This window comes from Chenopodium album, chromosome 21 (genome assembly GCF_948465745.1).
Source record: "Chenopodium album chromosome 21, dcCheAlbu1.1, whole genome shotgun sequence".
Taxonomy (NCBI): Eukaryota; Viridiplantae; Streptophyta; class Magnoliopsida; order Caryophyllales; family Amaranthaceae; genus Chenopodium; species Chenopodium album.
Genome location: NC_137854.1, coordinates 6,819,348 through 6,832,278, shown reverse-complemented (window position 1 = coordinate 6,832,278; position 12,931 = coordinate 6,819,348). Strand labels below are relative to the sequence as shown.

General features: G+C 35.7%; 1 protein-coding gene across 1 annotated transcript; it reads left to right on the top strand.

Annotated features, from left to right (window-relative positions):
* Positions 1-811: 811 nt before the first annotated feature.
* Positions 812-12,153, top strand: LOC145602275 (uncharacterized). The gene is made up of 15 exons (XM_081658459.1): positions 812-984; positions 1,095-1,176; positions 1,963-2,073; positions 3,186-3,283; positions 3,371-3,454; positions 3,572-3,708; positions 5,514-5,586; positions 5,673-5,718; positions 5,804-5,913; positions 6,366-6,473; positions 6,557-6,607; positions 8,532-8,593; positions 9,900-10,212; positions 10,610-11,642; positions 11,879-12,153. The coding sequence occupies exons 1-14, from the start codon at positions 922-924 to the stop codon at positions 11,561-11,563; spliced, it is 2,292 nt and encodes a 763-aa protein (XP_081514585.1). The 5' UTR covers positions 812-921; the 3' UTR covers positions 11,564-11,642; positions 11,879-12,153.
* The last annotated feature ends 778 nt before the right edge of the window (positions 12,154-12,931 follow it).

Here is a 12,931-nt window from a genome sequence, read left to right as displayed (position 1 = left end):
TCTCTTAACTACTACATAAGTATGTGTTAATTCGAAAACATAATGCGCATCATAATCTCGGGTTCATCATATATTTCTGTGTGTTGTCGAACAATAGAAAATTGCTCATTCAAATACTATAATTATTTTTTATTTTTTATTTATTTATTTATTTTTACAATAGCAAATTGTATTAATAAAATCATAGTTTGCAAACTACAATACAAAACCTAAAGCTTACCACTACATGGCTTTTAACATTTAAGCCTTTACAGCTTTCAACAATTGAAACAATATTTCATAACTGGGGTTGGGTAGGCATGTTGTAGATTAAAGCCTCCTTATAGACCAAGGAGCGGATACATACTTCAAAAGAGAAAGAGAGCAATGAGGACTGAAACTGTTTGATCATGGCTAGTATAACCTTACCTAGTGAGATCAACTTATCACCAAGTAAAGTCTTCAAGCAGGTCACTTGGATATGTGACCTTTCATTCATAAGTTGTTCTTGTTGGCAAGAAAGCTTTGACAATATCAAGACTCGAGAAACCCTAAAACAAAGTTTGGACATCTGCTTCTAATATAAAATTTCAAGAGTAATGATCACAATAATCACTAAAAAGAAGGAAAATGAATGACAATAATAATCATTCCAACATAACACATTATAATTCAAAGTATGTACAATGTACTTCATATTTTTTATTTTATTTTTTATTATTTTTTTTTAATCTAGAAATTGGCGGAATAGATCATTGTTGTTTTAATCTTCACATTTCCTTTCTTACCGAGACCTAATAAACTAAACTTGCTTCAAAAGACAATAATTAGCAGCAACGTTGCAGCCAACATACTCTGTCTCTTTCTTCTTAAGCGCGGGGTTTTCACCTCCTTCTTCCTCTCTTCAAATGGTTCTTCTGCACAAATGAGTCTAGCATTATTATGGCGGCATCTCTCAAATTAAGACCCTCCTTTTGCAGGCTCAAATGCCTTTTTCCGCAGCTGGTTACTCTTTCTCTCTTTATACCTTTTATTTTCTTTGAGGCATTTCGTCGAACACTTTCTGGGTGTTATATTTTTCATGCTTGTAATTTTTGTTTACCTTTTTGTTTCAGAGGTTTTGTCACACTGTCCTTGAAAAGGGTTCAGAAGCTGAGTTTTTTGAAGAGTTGGGTCCTAAAGCAATGGTTGCCTCTGGTAATTTCTGGGTTTAGCTCTAGCTTTCAGCATTTGAAAATGTGTATGTGTTTATTTCTCAAGCTTTATAGATGCATCATTTTTGCTTAAATTATAGGGTATTCCACTTCCTAGTAATCTAGAATTATGACCCTTTTGATTTATTTTGATGGGTGTGTTGGTTATGTTTTTGGTTTTCATTGTGCCCTGAGTTAGCTAGATTTTGATATGCTGTATGTATCTTCTGAGAAACAGTGGTGAATGATATTAGTATTCAAGTTGGGAGGATTTTCTCTGTCCATAATAATAATTTGCGAGATTGCTTTTTGTCTAAATCGGTTTTTATCCATCTTTTGTTGTCCCAATTTTTCTAAACGTCTCTAGCTCGTGTTTTCTTTATTATAAATATGCAGCCTGTGATTTTGTGTTTCTTCTCGTTTGTGTTTGGGGGATGGGTACCCCTCGATGTCCATTTGCCAGAACTCATGATTGGGGGATGGGTACCCCTTGAATTTGTTTGCTCCCTACAATCTACAAATAACCCCATGATCAACAAGTTGGGCCTATTCTCAAGATCAATAAAACTTTCTTTCACCTGCCCATGGACGTAGGTATCCATTGTTAGTGAACCATGCAAACATGTGTGTTCTTATATATTCTTCGCTAATCTTTTTTGTATTCGTCAATCCGTCATAACAAGACATGAGAGGATTGCGGCTTTACTTTTGTTGATAATGAGTGTACTTTCAATTGTAAAAACAAAGCTAATCGATGAATTAATTTTTTATGTGATCACCATGTTTACAGATGTTGCTGACACTTCAAAATGGAAAAAGATGGATGCAAGGGAACTAGGATTACCATTGTCGATGATACCATATGGACCAAAGACTGTTGTTAAGATTCTACAAAGTGAAGGTTACTCTCTTGATTGCTTGTACAAATCTGTTTGTTGGTCTTAAATGGACTAAATTAGATAAGGCAATATTAGTAGTTAGTTTTTCAGCTAGTTGGCCTTTCATGCTTATATGAGTTGTTAACTTGTTACTTAGGGCCTGTTCTCATACGTTAAAATTCAATTCAGTTCAATTCACCTCAGCTCAGCTCCTAATTTCCTTCTCTTATAAAATATTCAGTTTAGTTCACCTCAGCTCAGTTCACCTCTGCCGAGTTCTGTCAATGAGAACAGGCCCTTACTATCATACTGATTTAATATGGAAGGATTGGTAACAAATGGAATTTGACATCTTGGGCAATCACTTAGAAATCTTCAATTTCTCTCTCCGTGCCACATTTTGATTTTTCCTCATGGCTGGCTTGTTGTGCTATACTGTACTTGTCATCCTTTCTCTTAGCTATTGGCTTTTCATTGATCACCACTTGTTTTTTTTTTTTTTTAAAACCCCTTTTCTTTCGGTACACAAGATAGAATCTCTCTTAGGTTGCTTTTCAGTTCAAAATTAAAATTGAACTTTGGGGGCTTTTCAGTTCAAAATTAAAATTGAAATTAATAAAAAATTTCCCATCAGTTCCATCTTCGAATAATGTGGTAAAAATATGGCTGAGAGCTATCATAAGAGCTTATAGTATAGTATGAGGAATAAGGGAGAATGCTTGAACGTAAGTGTGGGTATGAGCCCAATAACTATTCGAAAGTTTTGACGCATAGAGTCAAAGCTGAAAGGATAATAGGAACTTGGATCTATGTTACTCAGACTCGGAAACCATTTCCGACACGGGTATGTGTCCGAGTTTCAACTCGGCTTTTTTGTGAATATTTTCCATAAGTTTGAACAAGAATGAAGTGTCCAAGTGTCCTACCCACGTCCAAGTGTCGAGGGTCCGACATGGGTACTTGAGATGAAACGAAGAAGTAGGTCCGAGTAATAATGAACATTGACTCAGATGGTGGGAATTGGGAAATATACCTTGACTGTTTTGTACTTTTGTTTCAAAACAGTCATGATTCAATACTTTTTTACTAATGTACATTGGGAAATCTTTATTGATAAGGCATCGTTAATCTGCAGGTCATGATGCTTACTTTGTTGGTGGATGTGTTAGAGATTTACTACTGAACAAAATCCCCAAAGATTTTGATGTAGTCACATCAGCAAGTCTCCGACAGGTGATGTGATGCTTAGTATTAACCTCATACTTGTGATTCATTCATGAAGAATTTATTAGTAACTTCTCCATTTGCATTTTCTTGCAGATCAAGAAAAAATTTCATCGTGCTTTTATAGTGGGCCGAAGGTTTCCAATATGTAAGGTTCATGTCAGGGGTTCTGAAGTTGAGGTTTGTAATATCACTTCTCGCCTTCCAGAGGATGTTTGTGTTTTAAAATAGCCACTTGAGTGTTAGTGGTCCTGTCTGGCTGTCTGTACTATCTCGTTGCATGGTTTTGGTCTCCAGGTATCTAGTTTTGAAACAGTGACTAGCCAGGATGGAGAGAAAGAAGAAGTTCATCTGCCTAAGATGCCGAAAGGTTATGATGAAAAGGATCTCATGCGTTGGAGAAATTCCTTGCACCGAGATTTTACCATCAACAGGTAGTATTCATTTCTTTTTCTCAATGTTACGTAAACTTTCCGGGACATCCAGATAAATCCATGTCAAGACAAGTTACCTTCTATGTAAGGAGCTTGGCTTTGGTTTATTTCAGCTGTCAACTACGACTTGAGCTTCCTCTGATGCTAAAGTGTTGAGCTGTTGATAGCGTGTAATTTAAAATAGTTTAACTTGACACAGACTCTACATAAGTGCAGCAATTGGTCGCTGAGGACACTGAATTACATTTTAATACCCATAAGAGGGCTTTGCCCGCACTGATGTCATACAAGTATATTTTTGAATTTTCAATTAAATATATACAAGCCTATCACAATCTGAACTTTTTTTCACCAAAGGTATCATAGAGCTATGAAAGAGCATTTTTGCTTAATGTACCTTGCCCTTGTATATGTGCTTAAATCTGGGATAAAGTTCCTTTAGGGTATCTATGATTCATTAATTCTACAGTCGGATGTCCTGAACATAAATCTAATATCTTAGTGTCTCTGAAGAATATGTGAATGTGACAAACTAGTTTAATTAGATTACAATACAAGAAAATGACAATTCATGTTTTCGTCTTTCTCTTGTTATCTACATCATCCTCTCTTAGAAAATACTTGACTACAAACTCTAAGAAAAGAAGATTGAATGTTAGCTTGATGACAATAAGGCATCCAAAGCAAAATAATTGAGATAACTACTATGTGGAATGGAAAGAGTTAAGCCCTGGGTACAGTCTGTTTGGACAAACAAGATGGAAGAGAGTTGTGGGCACCAAATTGCTGAGATCACCAGGATCTGAATTCTCAATAGTGGAGAAACAGATTCTTCAAAAGTTTTTTCTTAAATTTATTGACTTATTCTCATCAATTTTTTTTCTGGCTCTTCACCCTTTTGGACATCAGTAATCATAGGCTGTAGGGGCGGATCTAATGCACACTATTTGCATACCCTGTGCTTTATATGTATATATATTGTCGACTGCTTAAGAGAGAGATATTTATCTACTTCCTTGTTGGTGTTTTTTATTTCTTCTTTTTCTCACAGAGGGATATTGTCGACTGCTGGAATACTAGTATAAACTATAAAGTGATGTAACCTAATCAAAATACCCCTAAGAATAGATTTGAGAAATTCGCAATATATTCAATCAAACGCCCCTTAAGTAGAGTACATATCTCTCTCTTTTTTTTTTTTTTTTTTTTATCCCTTTCTTGCAGTCTGGTTACAATGCCAAAATCTTGGATTAAGGCAAGTTGGACACAAGATATGTGCACATGTATGACATGTAGTGTTTGAAAATGCTAAAGGTGCACGAAGGCAGTAGGGTTTTAGATCCTAAGTGCAAAGTAAAGGCGCAAGGCATGTGGTTCAATGTAGTGAGGTTAATTCTAAAAACCTAAGGTTCTGTGTGTAGAATCAGGTTGCGGAAAAAATAAAATTAAAGCAGCCATGGTGCCTTATTGTGCCTCAATGTGTCCTTTTGCCCATTTTAGCACATCTGTTTGCGCCTTAGTCTGTCTCATTGGTGCCTCATCGAAATGCCTTGTCAGGCCTTTCTAAGTGTCTTAGGCTCTAGTGTCTAGGCATGCGTTCAAACACTGCTGGCACCCTTACCCAAGCCTATAGTTTCTTCTTCTCACTTTGGTTTCTATTAAATTTGTTTTGTATATTGACATGCAAGATTCTGGTTTTTTGTTATTGTTTGAATAAATCTATGCTGTTTAAGTGTCTGTACTCTTGCATGGATGTTTAGAGATAGCTAAACTCCCCGACTTATCTTTCTTGTGATCGTTTGCAGTTTGTTCTATGATCCATTTGCACAAAAAATTTATGATTATACCAATGGAATGACAGATTTGTTGTCCATGAAGGTACTTTATATTGTATTTTTTGAAGTTGTCATCTTCATCCGTCATGTTCTGTGTTATTAATTCATTTCCTAAATATATCATCTCAGCTACGGACTCTAGCCCCTGCACAATCATCATTCCATGCAGATTGCGGTAATTTACTCAATACTTAGTAAACTGATATCTTATTGAAACATAACAACCATCATTGAATAAGAGTTCACATCTTGTTGTGCAGCACGAATTTTGCGGGGACTAAGAATTGCTGCTCGTTTAGGTTTCTCGTTCACTAAAGAGACAGAGAAAGCAATAGAAAACCTCTATCTTTCTGTTAAAACCCTGGATAAGGTATTAATAAAGGAATTTGGCCCTGTGCATTGGATCATTGGCATATTCTTTCAACTTTATGCCTTTAAAAGAATTATAGTAATTAGTAAAGTGACTTTTTGCCAAAAATAATTCTAATATGGGATTTTTGTATTCTCACCTTCCATCTTAAGTAGATTGTTGTGAGATTAAAGTTGCGGTATCAAATTGATTGTCCTTTTTTGTGTCGACACAGGGGTTGTTTAAATTTTTTATGGCATCCGATCATCAATGTACTTCTCTTCCTGCAAAACACCTTTCATTGCAAAGGAATTGTTGATATTTTTTTTTGAATAAAAACAATTTAAATCAAGCAGACGGTTCATTGTTAAAATCCATGGTAATTTTAATCTGATAGAAAATTTCTCCTAAACTTGTCTTTCGGTGATTTTTTATTTGGGACTATTGTTTAACTTGACTGTTTGATTTCATAGGCCAGGTTAATGATGGAGATGAATTATATGCTGTCATATGGTGCTTCTCAGTCTTCCTTCCTCCTTCTTCAGAAGTTTAAAATTCTTGAGATTTTCCTTCCATTTCACGTAAGTAGATAAAAACTTACTTGTGTGCGGTTCTTATATTTATTGTCAGAGTGAATTTGACTGATTATTTGCATGTTTTCCAGGCTGCTTACCTTGCTGATCAATCTGCTGGACAAACTCCTGTAATGTTGATGGTATGTATAAAATCGAGCAAGAAATATGGGCTTTACATTTTTTGCTCTCCTTTTCTGGTTTGTAATTAGTGCTAGGTACAATGAACATCACATGATAGTCCAACATCTTTGTACATTTGAATACTTATGCATACAATACATCTATGCTAATTTTTTATGCTTGTTGCTCTTTATACTACTCCATCTTATGCAACAAATAAGCTATCCTAGGTTGTACAATTATTTGAAAGCATAATGTGAATTTTTAAGAAAATGTACACGTAGTCTGTAATCTATTTAGACATAGTCTGTAATCTGAAATATTAAATAATAAGTACAATAAGGTTTTTTTTTTTTCCCCTGATACGTGAATTTAAAAGCAATGCTCCCTCTGTTTCATATAATTTCAATAGTAGGGAGGGCATAAAGTATTAGAAATTTTTTTAGGGTGGGGACTAAAGAGGGATTTTAAAATATAAATTATAGTTAGTGGGGATATTTTAGAGAAGATAAAATATTTGTGCAAGGCGGGGTTAGTGGGATGAAAAATAATAAGATATTAGTGGATACTTACCAAATAAGGAATTGTTGCAATTAATATATAATAGATAACAAATGAAAAAGAAAGTGTTGCGGTTAGTAGGAAACGGAGGGCGGAGGGAGTTATAAAAACAACAATAACTGCGGTTAGTAGGAAACGGAGGGCGGAGGGAGTTATAAAAACAACAATAACAACTTTTTCAAAAGTTCGAAGTTCGATTAGCTGGACAATTAGCTTAAAAATCAGAAACTGCTTGTTACACCTATAGTGTAACTTATTTTCTATGGCCTTAGGTAGCTCCAAATGAAATATTCAACAGAGAGAGTTTGAGTTTCTGCAATTGTAATAGGTACCCATTTCTGACAAAGAACATGGCTAAATCAACATTTAGAAGCATGATCAGATTATTTATTACTCCGTATTAATATAAAAGCACCGGCTGTTGAGGATTCTGTTAGGCTGAGTAATGCTGGAGAGGTCAGTGGGAGGGTTTTCCCTTTGCTAATCAAGTATGATGATGACATAAAATGGTTGCTACAAGTTCAAATTTAATTGGACGGGGTCAAATATTGAGGCCGAGGCTGACATATTGAGGTGCAAAAATTGCTGATGAAGGATTGTTATTGGTAGTGATGTTGACTACACCATCAGTAGAAAGATGTTGATATCTTTGATGAGGACTTGGTATTATCTAGTTGAGCTGATAAGCTTTAGGAAAAATATGTCAATTGACCTTGCATTAATCTGTGGAAGCACTACAATAGATATAGCTCTGAGAAGATGAGCTCTACTTGAAACCTAATTGTACATGAATTAGGCAACCGACTATACTAAGAATAGGAAACAAACCCATAGATACATAAAAGGTTCCTAAAAAAATCCACATTATGATCAAATTAGTTTCTCTGTAGCGCGGTTGAGGATTGATTTATGAATTAAGTTGTGAAAAAGGGATGAAATTTCACCTACACGAGATTTGTTTGTCCAGCAGTATCATTGCTTTTCTTTCAGCAATGAATGTGCAGCACTGCAGCTGACCTTGTTAACAGGATAGATGTTAAGCTTGTTTATCCTGGTGCCAAGAAATTAATGCCCTTGACTCAAAGTTAAACTTGAATTAGATTGTATCACACCAAGGATAAATTCGGACGGCTACGATCCTAGAAAAGGTTTTTTGAACAGATATTGATTTATTTTGTGTCTCCTCTTTCCCTCTTTAAATCATTTGCGGAGAACCTATACTTATATTGTTTCTCTCTTAATTTTCATCTCTTATACTCACCACATGATTGCGTATTTGACCTTATTTTAGTCTTTGAAATGAAGCTTTGGTGATTTGAATTCTCTAGATTTTTATTTATGTTTTGCGATTCTTTCTTATTTGACATTCTTTTTCCTGTGCAGAAATTGTTCTCTAATCTGGATGACATGATTTCATGTGACCAACCCTGTGATTCTGTCCTATGGTGAGCAAGTATCTCTTTAAATGCTTGGCTTCTATACACCACTGGTTGGTTATCTTTGCTAAATTCTGGCTCTTAAGAAGTAGTTAAATAAATTTGGAACATGTCCTTTGCTGCTAGGTGCTAAACAGGAAAATATTCTCTTTGTTCTTTTGTCATGTGTGGTAAATGTTTTGTACCTGGCACTGCTGGAGAAATTAAATAATATACACAGGAGAGTGATTGGCACTGCTTACTCGTCTGTGGCTCTTCCTGCTAGTCTGGTAGATTTAACTTGATATTGTTTTTAGATGGAACTATTCAATATAAATTGCTTTTTGCTGGTGTCTGTCTTATTTACTTGATTAGGTTGCACAGTAATCTCTTTTTAGCGAAGTGCTTTTGTAAGGGTCTGTGGCGCAATGGGCTAAATTAAGACAAGATATGGTGATTGGGTCAGGCAATAAGGTGTTTTTAAATTGCGCAGAGAGAGAAGCTTGTGGGATTGAGGGGAAAGAGGGAAGGAGAAGTGAGGGGTGGCATGGCTAACCTATGCTGATATGAATCTGAATCTTGTAGTAAACTCTGTTAATACTACAGTAAGCTGGAAGTATAATTTAATCAATCAAAGCCTTAATCCCATAAGTGTGGTCGGCTACATGAGCCAAAAGTAATTATTCCATATAGTCATCCCCAAAAATCTTCCTCTTCCATCCCTTACAATCAAATACCGCATTATCATGCAAATCCACTTGCTTCATATCCTTCCTAAATCCTTCCTACCAAGTCATTTTCGGTCTCCCTCTACCTCGGTTAAGCTTTCCATGATCCCACTCTTCTACTCTTCCTACCGGTGACCCTGCGGTCTCTGTCTTACATGCCCGAAACACAGACGATTTTCCCTTAGTTTGTCTGCAATGCTTGCAGCACCCACTTTTTTGCGAATAACTTCATTTCTGATTCTATTTCTCAGAGTATTCCAGCATATCCATCTAAACATGCGCATTACGTAGCCTAGTCATTTTTGGTCTCCCTCTACCTTGTTTAAGCTTGAAGTATAATTGTTGACATGAAAAGAAGGGGTGGGGGAGTGCGCCTGTGGGTTGCGGGAGTGAGAGAGAAAAGAGTGAAAGACTACAAAGAGAGAAGGAGAAGAGAGGACACGGCTAGCTTTCTTATGCTGATATGAACATAAATCTAATATAGTGAATCTTATCAATACAGCTGAAAGCTGGAAGTATAATTGTTGACTGAAAGGGATAAATCATTATGTGAGTTGAAAACTTGAAAATGCAATCTGAAATGTAAATGCCTCTTTTGTGTGCAACAGGATAAGCTTGCTGGTTTTCCACCTTGCATTGGTCAATAATCCTCAAGAAGCTTTTGTAGTTTGGACCTTCTCATCTCTTCTGTATCATGGCACGTGGGACGAAGGTGTAAAAGCTGCCAGAGAACTTTCTGGAGGGCATGTTAATTTTACGCCAGAGATCTTAAATTCCTTTGATGATGTGGCAGAAGAGGAACTTGCAGAGAGAGTTTCTGAATTTGCTTCAATTGTGCTCGACTCTATTGGTGCTTTGACTGATTCCAAAATTCTTCGTAAAATCATGGCTCGCTACCCATCATCTCCATGTCCTGCTGCGGTAAGAAATTAAGAATCTCTCTTACACTAGCTTGCGTTTGCCACTCTTACACACCACATACTACCTCCATTCCCTTTCAAGTTGACACGTTTCTTATATCCTGTTTGCCAACGCACAAGTTTAATGATTGATATATCTAATTATCAATAAGTAAATAATTATTTAAATTTGATATTATGAAAGCTTACATTGATAAATAGGAAAATATTGTATCAAGATCCTACATGATTATGTTTCATCATAACTATAAGTCTCAAATGGTAGTCAATGCCAAATGTTAAATTGTGTCAACTGGAAAAGAACAGAGAAAGTAAAATATTCAGTATGCTCCCATTCTAGTTGTTCAGATATTTTCAGAGGCATTTTTTAAAATCTCCTGTTCATTGTGAGTCTGTAGGTATTTATATCAAAGAATGCGGGTAAAGCAGCAACTGCAATTTTTGACGTGCTGGAGGGCAACATTAAGTATCTGAAGAAGAAAAGGCATTGTTATGGCATTGATTACGAATTGCTTGGGAAGGGGGACATAGCAGAGACCAGATTTGTTCTTGGCAAAGTTATTATGGATACAATGAGGGGTGGGATTACTGACTCTAGGCCCAAGCTCCTTTCAGAGAAGAAAGATGGCTTCCATAAATCTAAAGTAAAAGTTGAGCAAATGGAGCTAGGGAGGCCAAATTCAAAAGATCCTAAACATGAGACACAAATTTGCAAGGGCAAGTCAAAGCGTAATACAGATGGTCCTAATGATCAACTGCACCAACAAAGTACTAAGAAACTGAAGCAGAGCAAGAGCACAGATGCTCCACAGGAGCTTGTTAATAAACAGTTGGGGGAAATTTTAAGCAGCCAAAGTATAGCAAAAAGAAAGCAGCAGCATAAGAAAGAAGTGGTGAAAGATGTCAACAATTTTCTTTCACTGCCGAAAGAGATGCCACAGCAAGATTCTAAGCTGGAAATTAGACAGCACAAAGAAGCCGAGATTCCAAAGGAGATCCCTGTCATGCTAAAAAAAGTACCCATAATGGCAAAACAGCTCCAAACACTGGATCCAAACGAGATACTTAATGTTCTAGAGACTTTTCCCACAACAGAGAACCAACAGGATGCTGAGGTTCCTGAAGAGATGCTGGATGTGCTAGAAGATGCATCCAGTATATTAAAACAGCACAAAACTCAGGCTTCTGTCAATGTGTTGAATGTATTAAATCTCTCTAACCTTTTCGAAGGAGATAAGGATCCTAGCAAGCCTTACCGTAAACCAAAAAAGCAGCCAGCCGCAGGAAAGCAATGTCAAAAAGGGTCTAACAAGAAAAAGAGAATACCAAAACTGTCGAGCATTTTTAAATGAGTTGACATGCTCTATGATCGATCACCAATGCTTCAGATCACCAATGCTTCAGAGCTCAAGAGTTTATATCACGACACAGGTTTGTATACCTTTTTCTATTCTCTCACCTGTGTGTGTGGGGGAGATTATATATTATTGTTATAAAATTAGGGTTTCTCCGGAAAGTGGGACAGGGTTGTGTAATATTGGTGCCCCTTTGTAGATTCTGGAGTCTCTCTTTTACTGAGATGCCATTGTATATCTTCTTCTTTCTCCTTAATGTTTCTATGGAATCATTCTAGTAATTTCCTGTAAATTTGTTTGCTGTTGGTGCAGGACATTATAGGCTTTGGGGAAGGCCACCTTGCAATACCAATTTCTTGTTCAGTCCATGTCTTCAGCCTGTTGCTATGCGAAGGGGAAATAGAAATCAAGCTGCTTCTCTTAGTTTTTGTCTAGACACAAAGATGTGTAAATTAGTTTTGTTCTAGTGAAATGAGTTAGAGTTAACGGAATCAAGCAACGGCGATAGGTGAATAGTGCATCAGTGTAAATCATTTTGGTGCATTGGCATAGAAGGAACATGTACCAAGTAAATGGTGCAATGTAAATCACCAAGGCACATATGAAAATTAATTTGTGGAAAATTATAAAGATACGTTATTGTTGCTTTTCACTTTAGACTTTAGTGCTTTTACATAATTTTCAAATTATATTGTCAACTCCCTTTCTCAAACTAGTTAAAAAGCATACTACTTTATCTAGTTCTAAAATTGTGTGGAAACTGTCTACTAAGGTCACTGTATGTTTTCAAATATTTGATTTCATACAACTTAGTTCAATTTGTCCACGAATAATAAATTTTGAGTTTTTGTGATTTCAGAATGGCTCTTATCTGTCTTATCATAATTATATGCTAAAATAATGATTTGATATAAATTAGTTGTATAAAAGGTTCAATGTGGATCTTTCATAAAATCATAATTGTTCTGAAGAAATACTTTTTATGCATATTTTGTCTATAGTCATGAAGGGTGATGGTGTAAAACACATTTGATTTTCAAACTTTACCAACAAAACTATTTAGGATGTAGAAATTTTATAATTGTATGTATTTTACAAAATTGATTTTTAAACTTTATTAACTAAAAAGCTGGATTGTCGATTTTTCTTGCTAAATTAGTTTTATTACCAATTAGTTTAAAATATTTAGCAACTTGGGACAATTTTATGTGATGCAGTTTGGAATTTGGATCATATGATTATTTGGTATAGGCTGACATTCTGACAAATCATATATTACAATTTTTTAATTGGATATTTAATATTGTAAAATCTTACCTTGTGGAGTCATGTTCATGAATTGGCTTATGATCAAGTGATCAACAT

Excerpts from the sequence above, each read along its gene's own strand:
- LOC145602275 (XM_081658459.1), top strand. The coding sequence starts at position 922 with ATGGCGGCATCTCTCAAATTAAGACCCTCCTTTTGCAGGCTCAAATGC. Across the intron at positions 5,719-5,803 it reads ATCATTCCATGCAGATTGCG|CACGAATTTTGCGGGGACTA; the intron begins GTAATTTACTCA and ends CTTGTTGTGCAG. Across the intron at positions 6,474-6,556 it reads AGATTTTCCTTCCATTTCAC|GCTGCTTACCTTGCTGATCA; the intron begins GTAAGTAGATAA and ends CATGTTTTCCAG.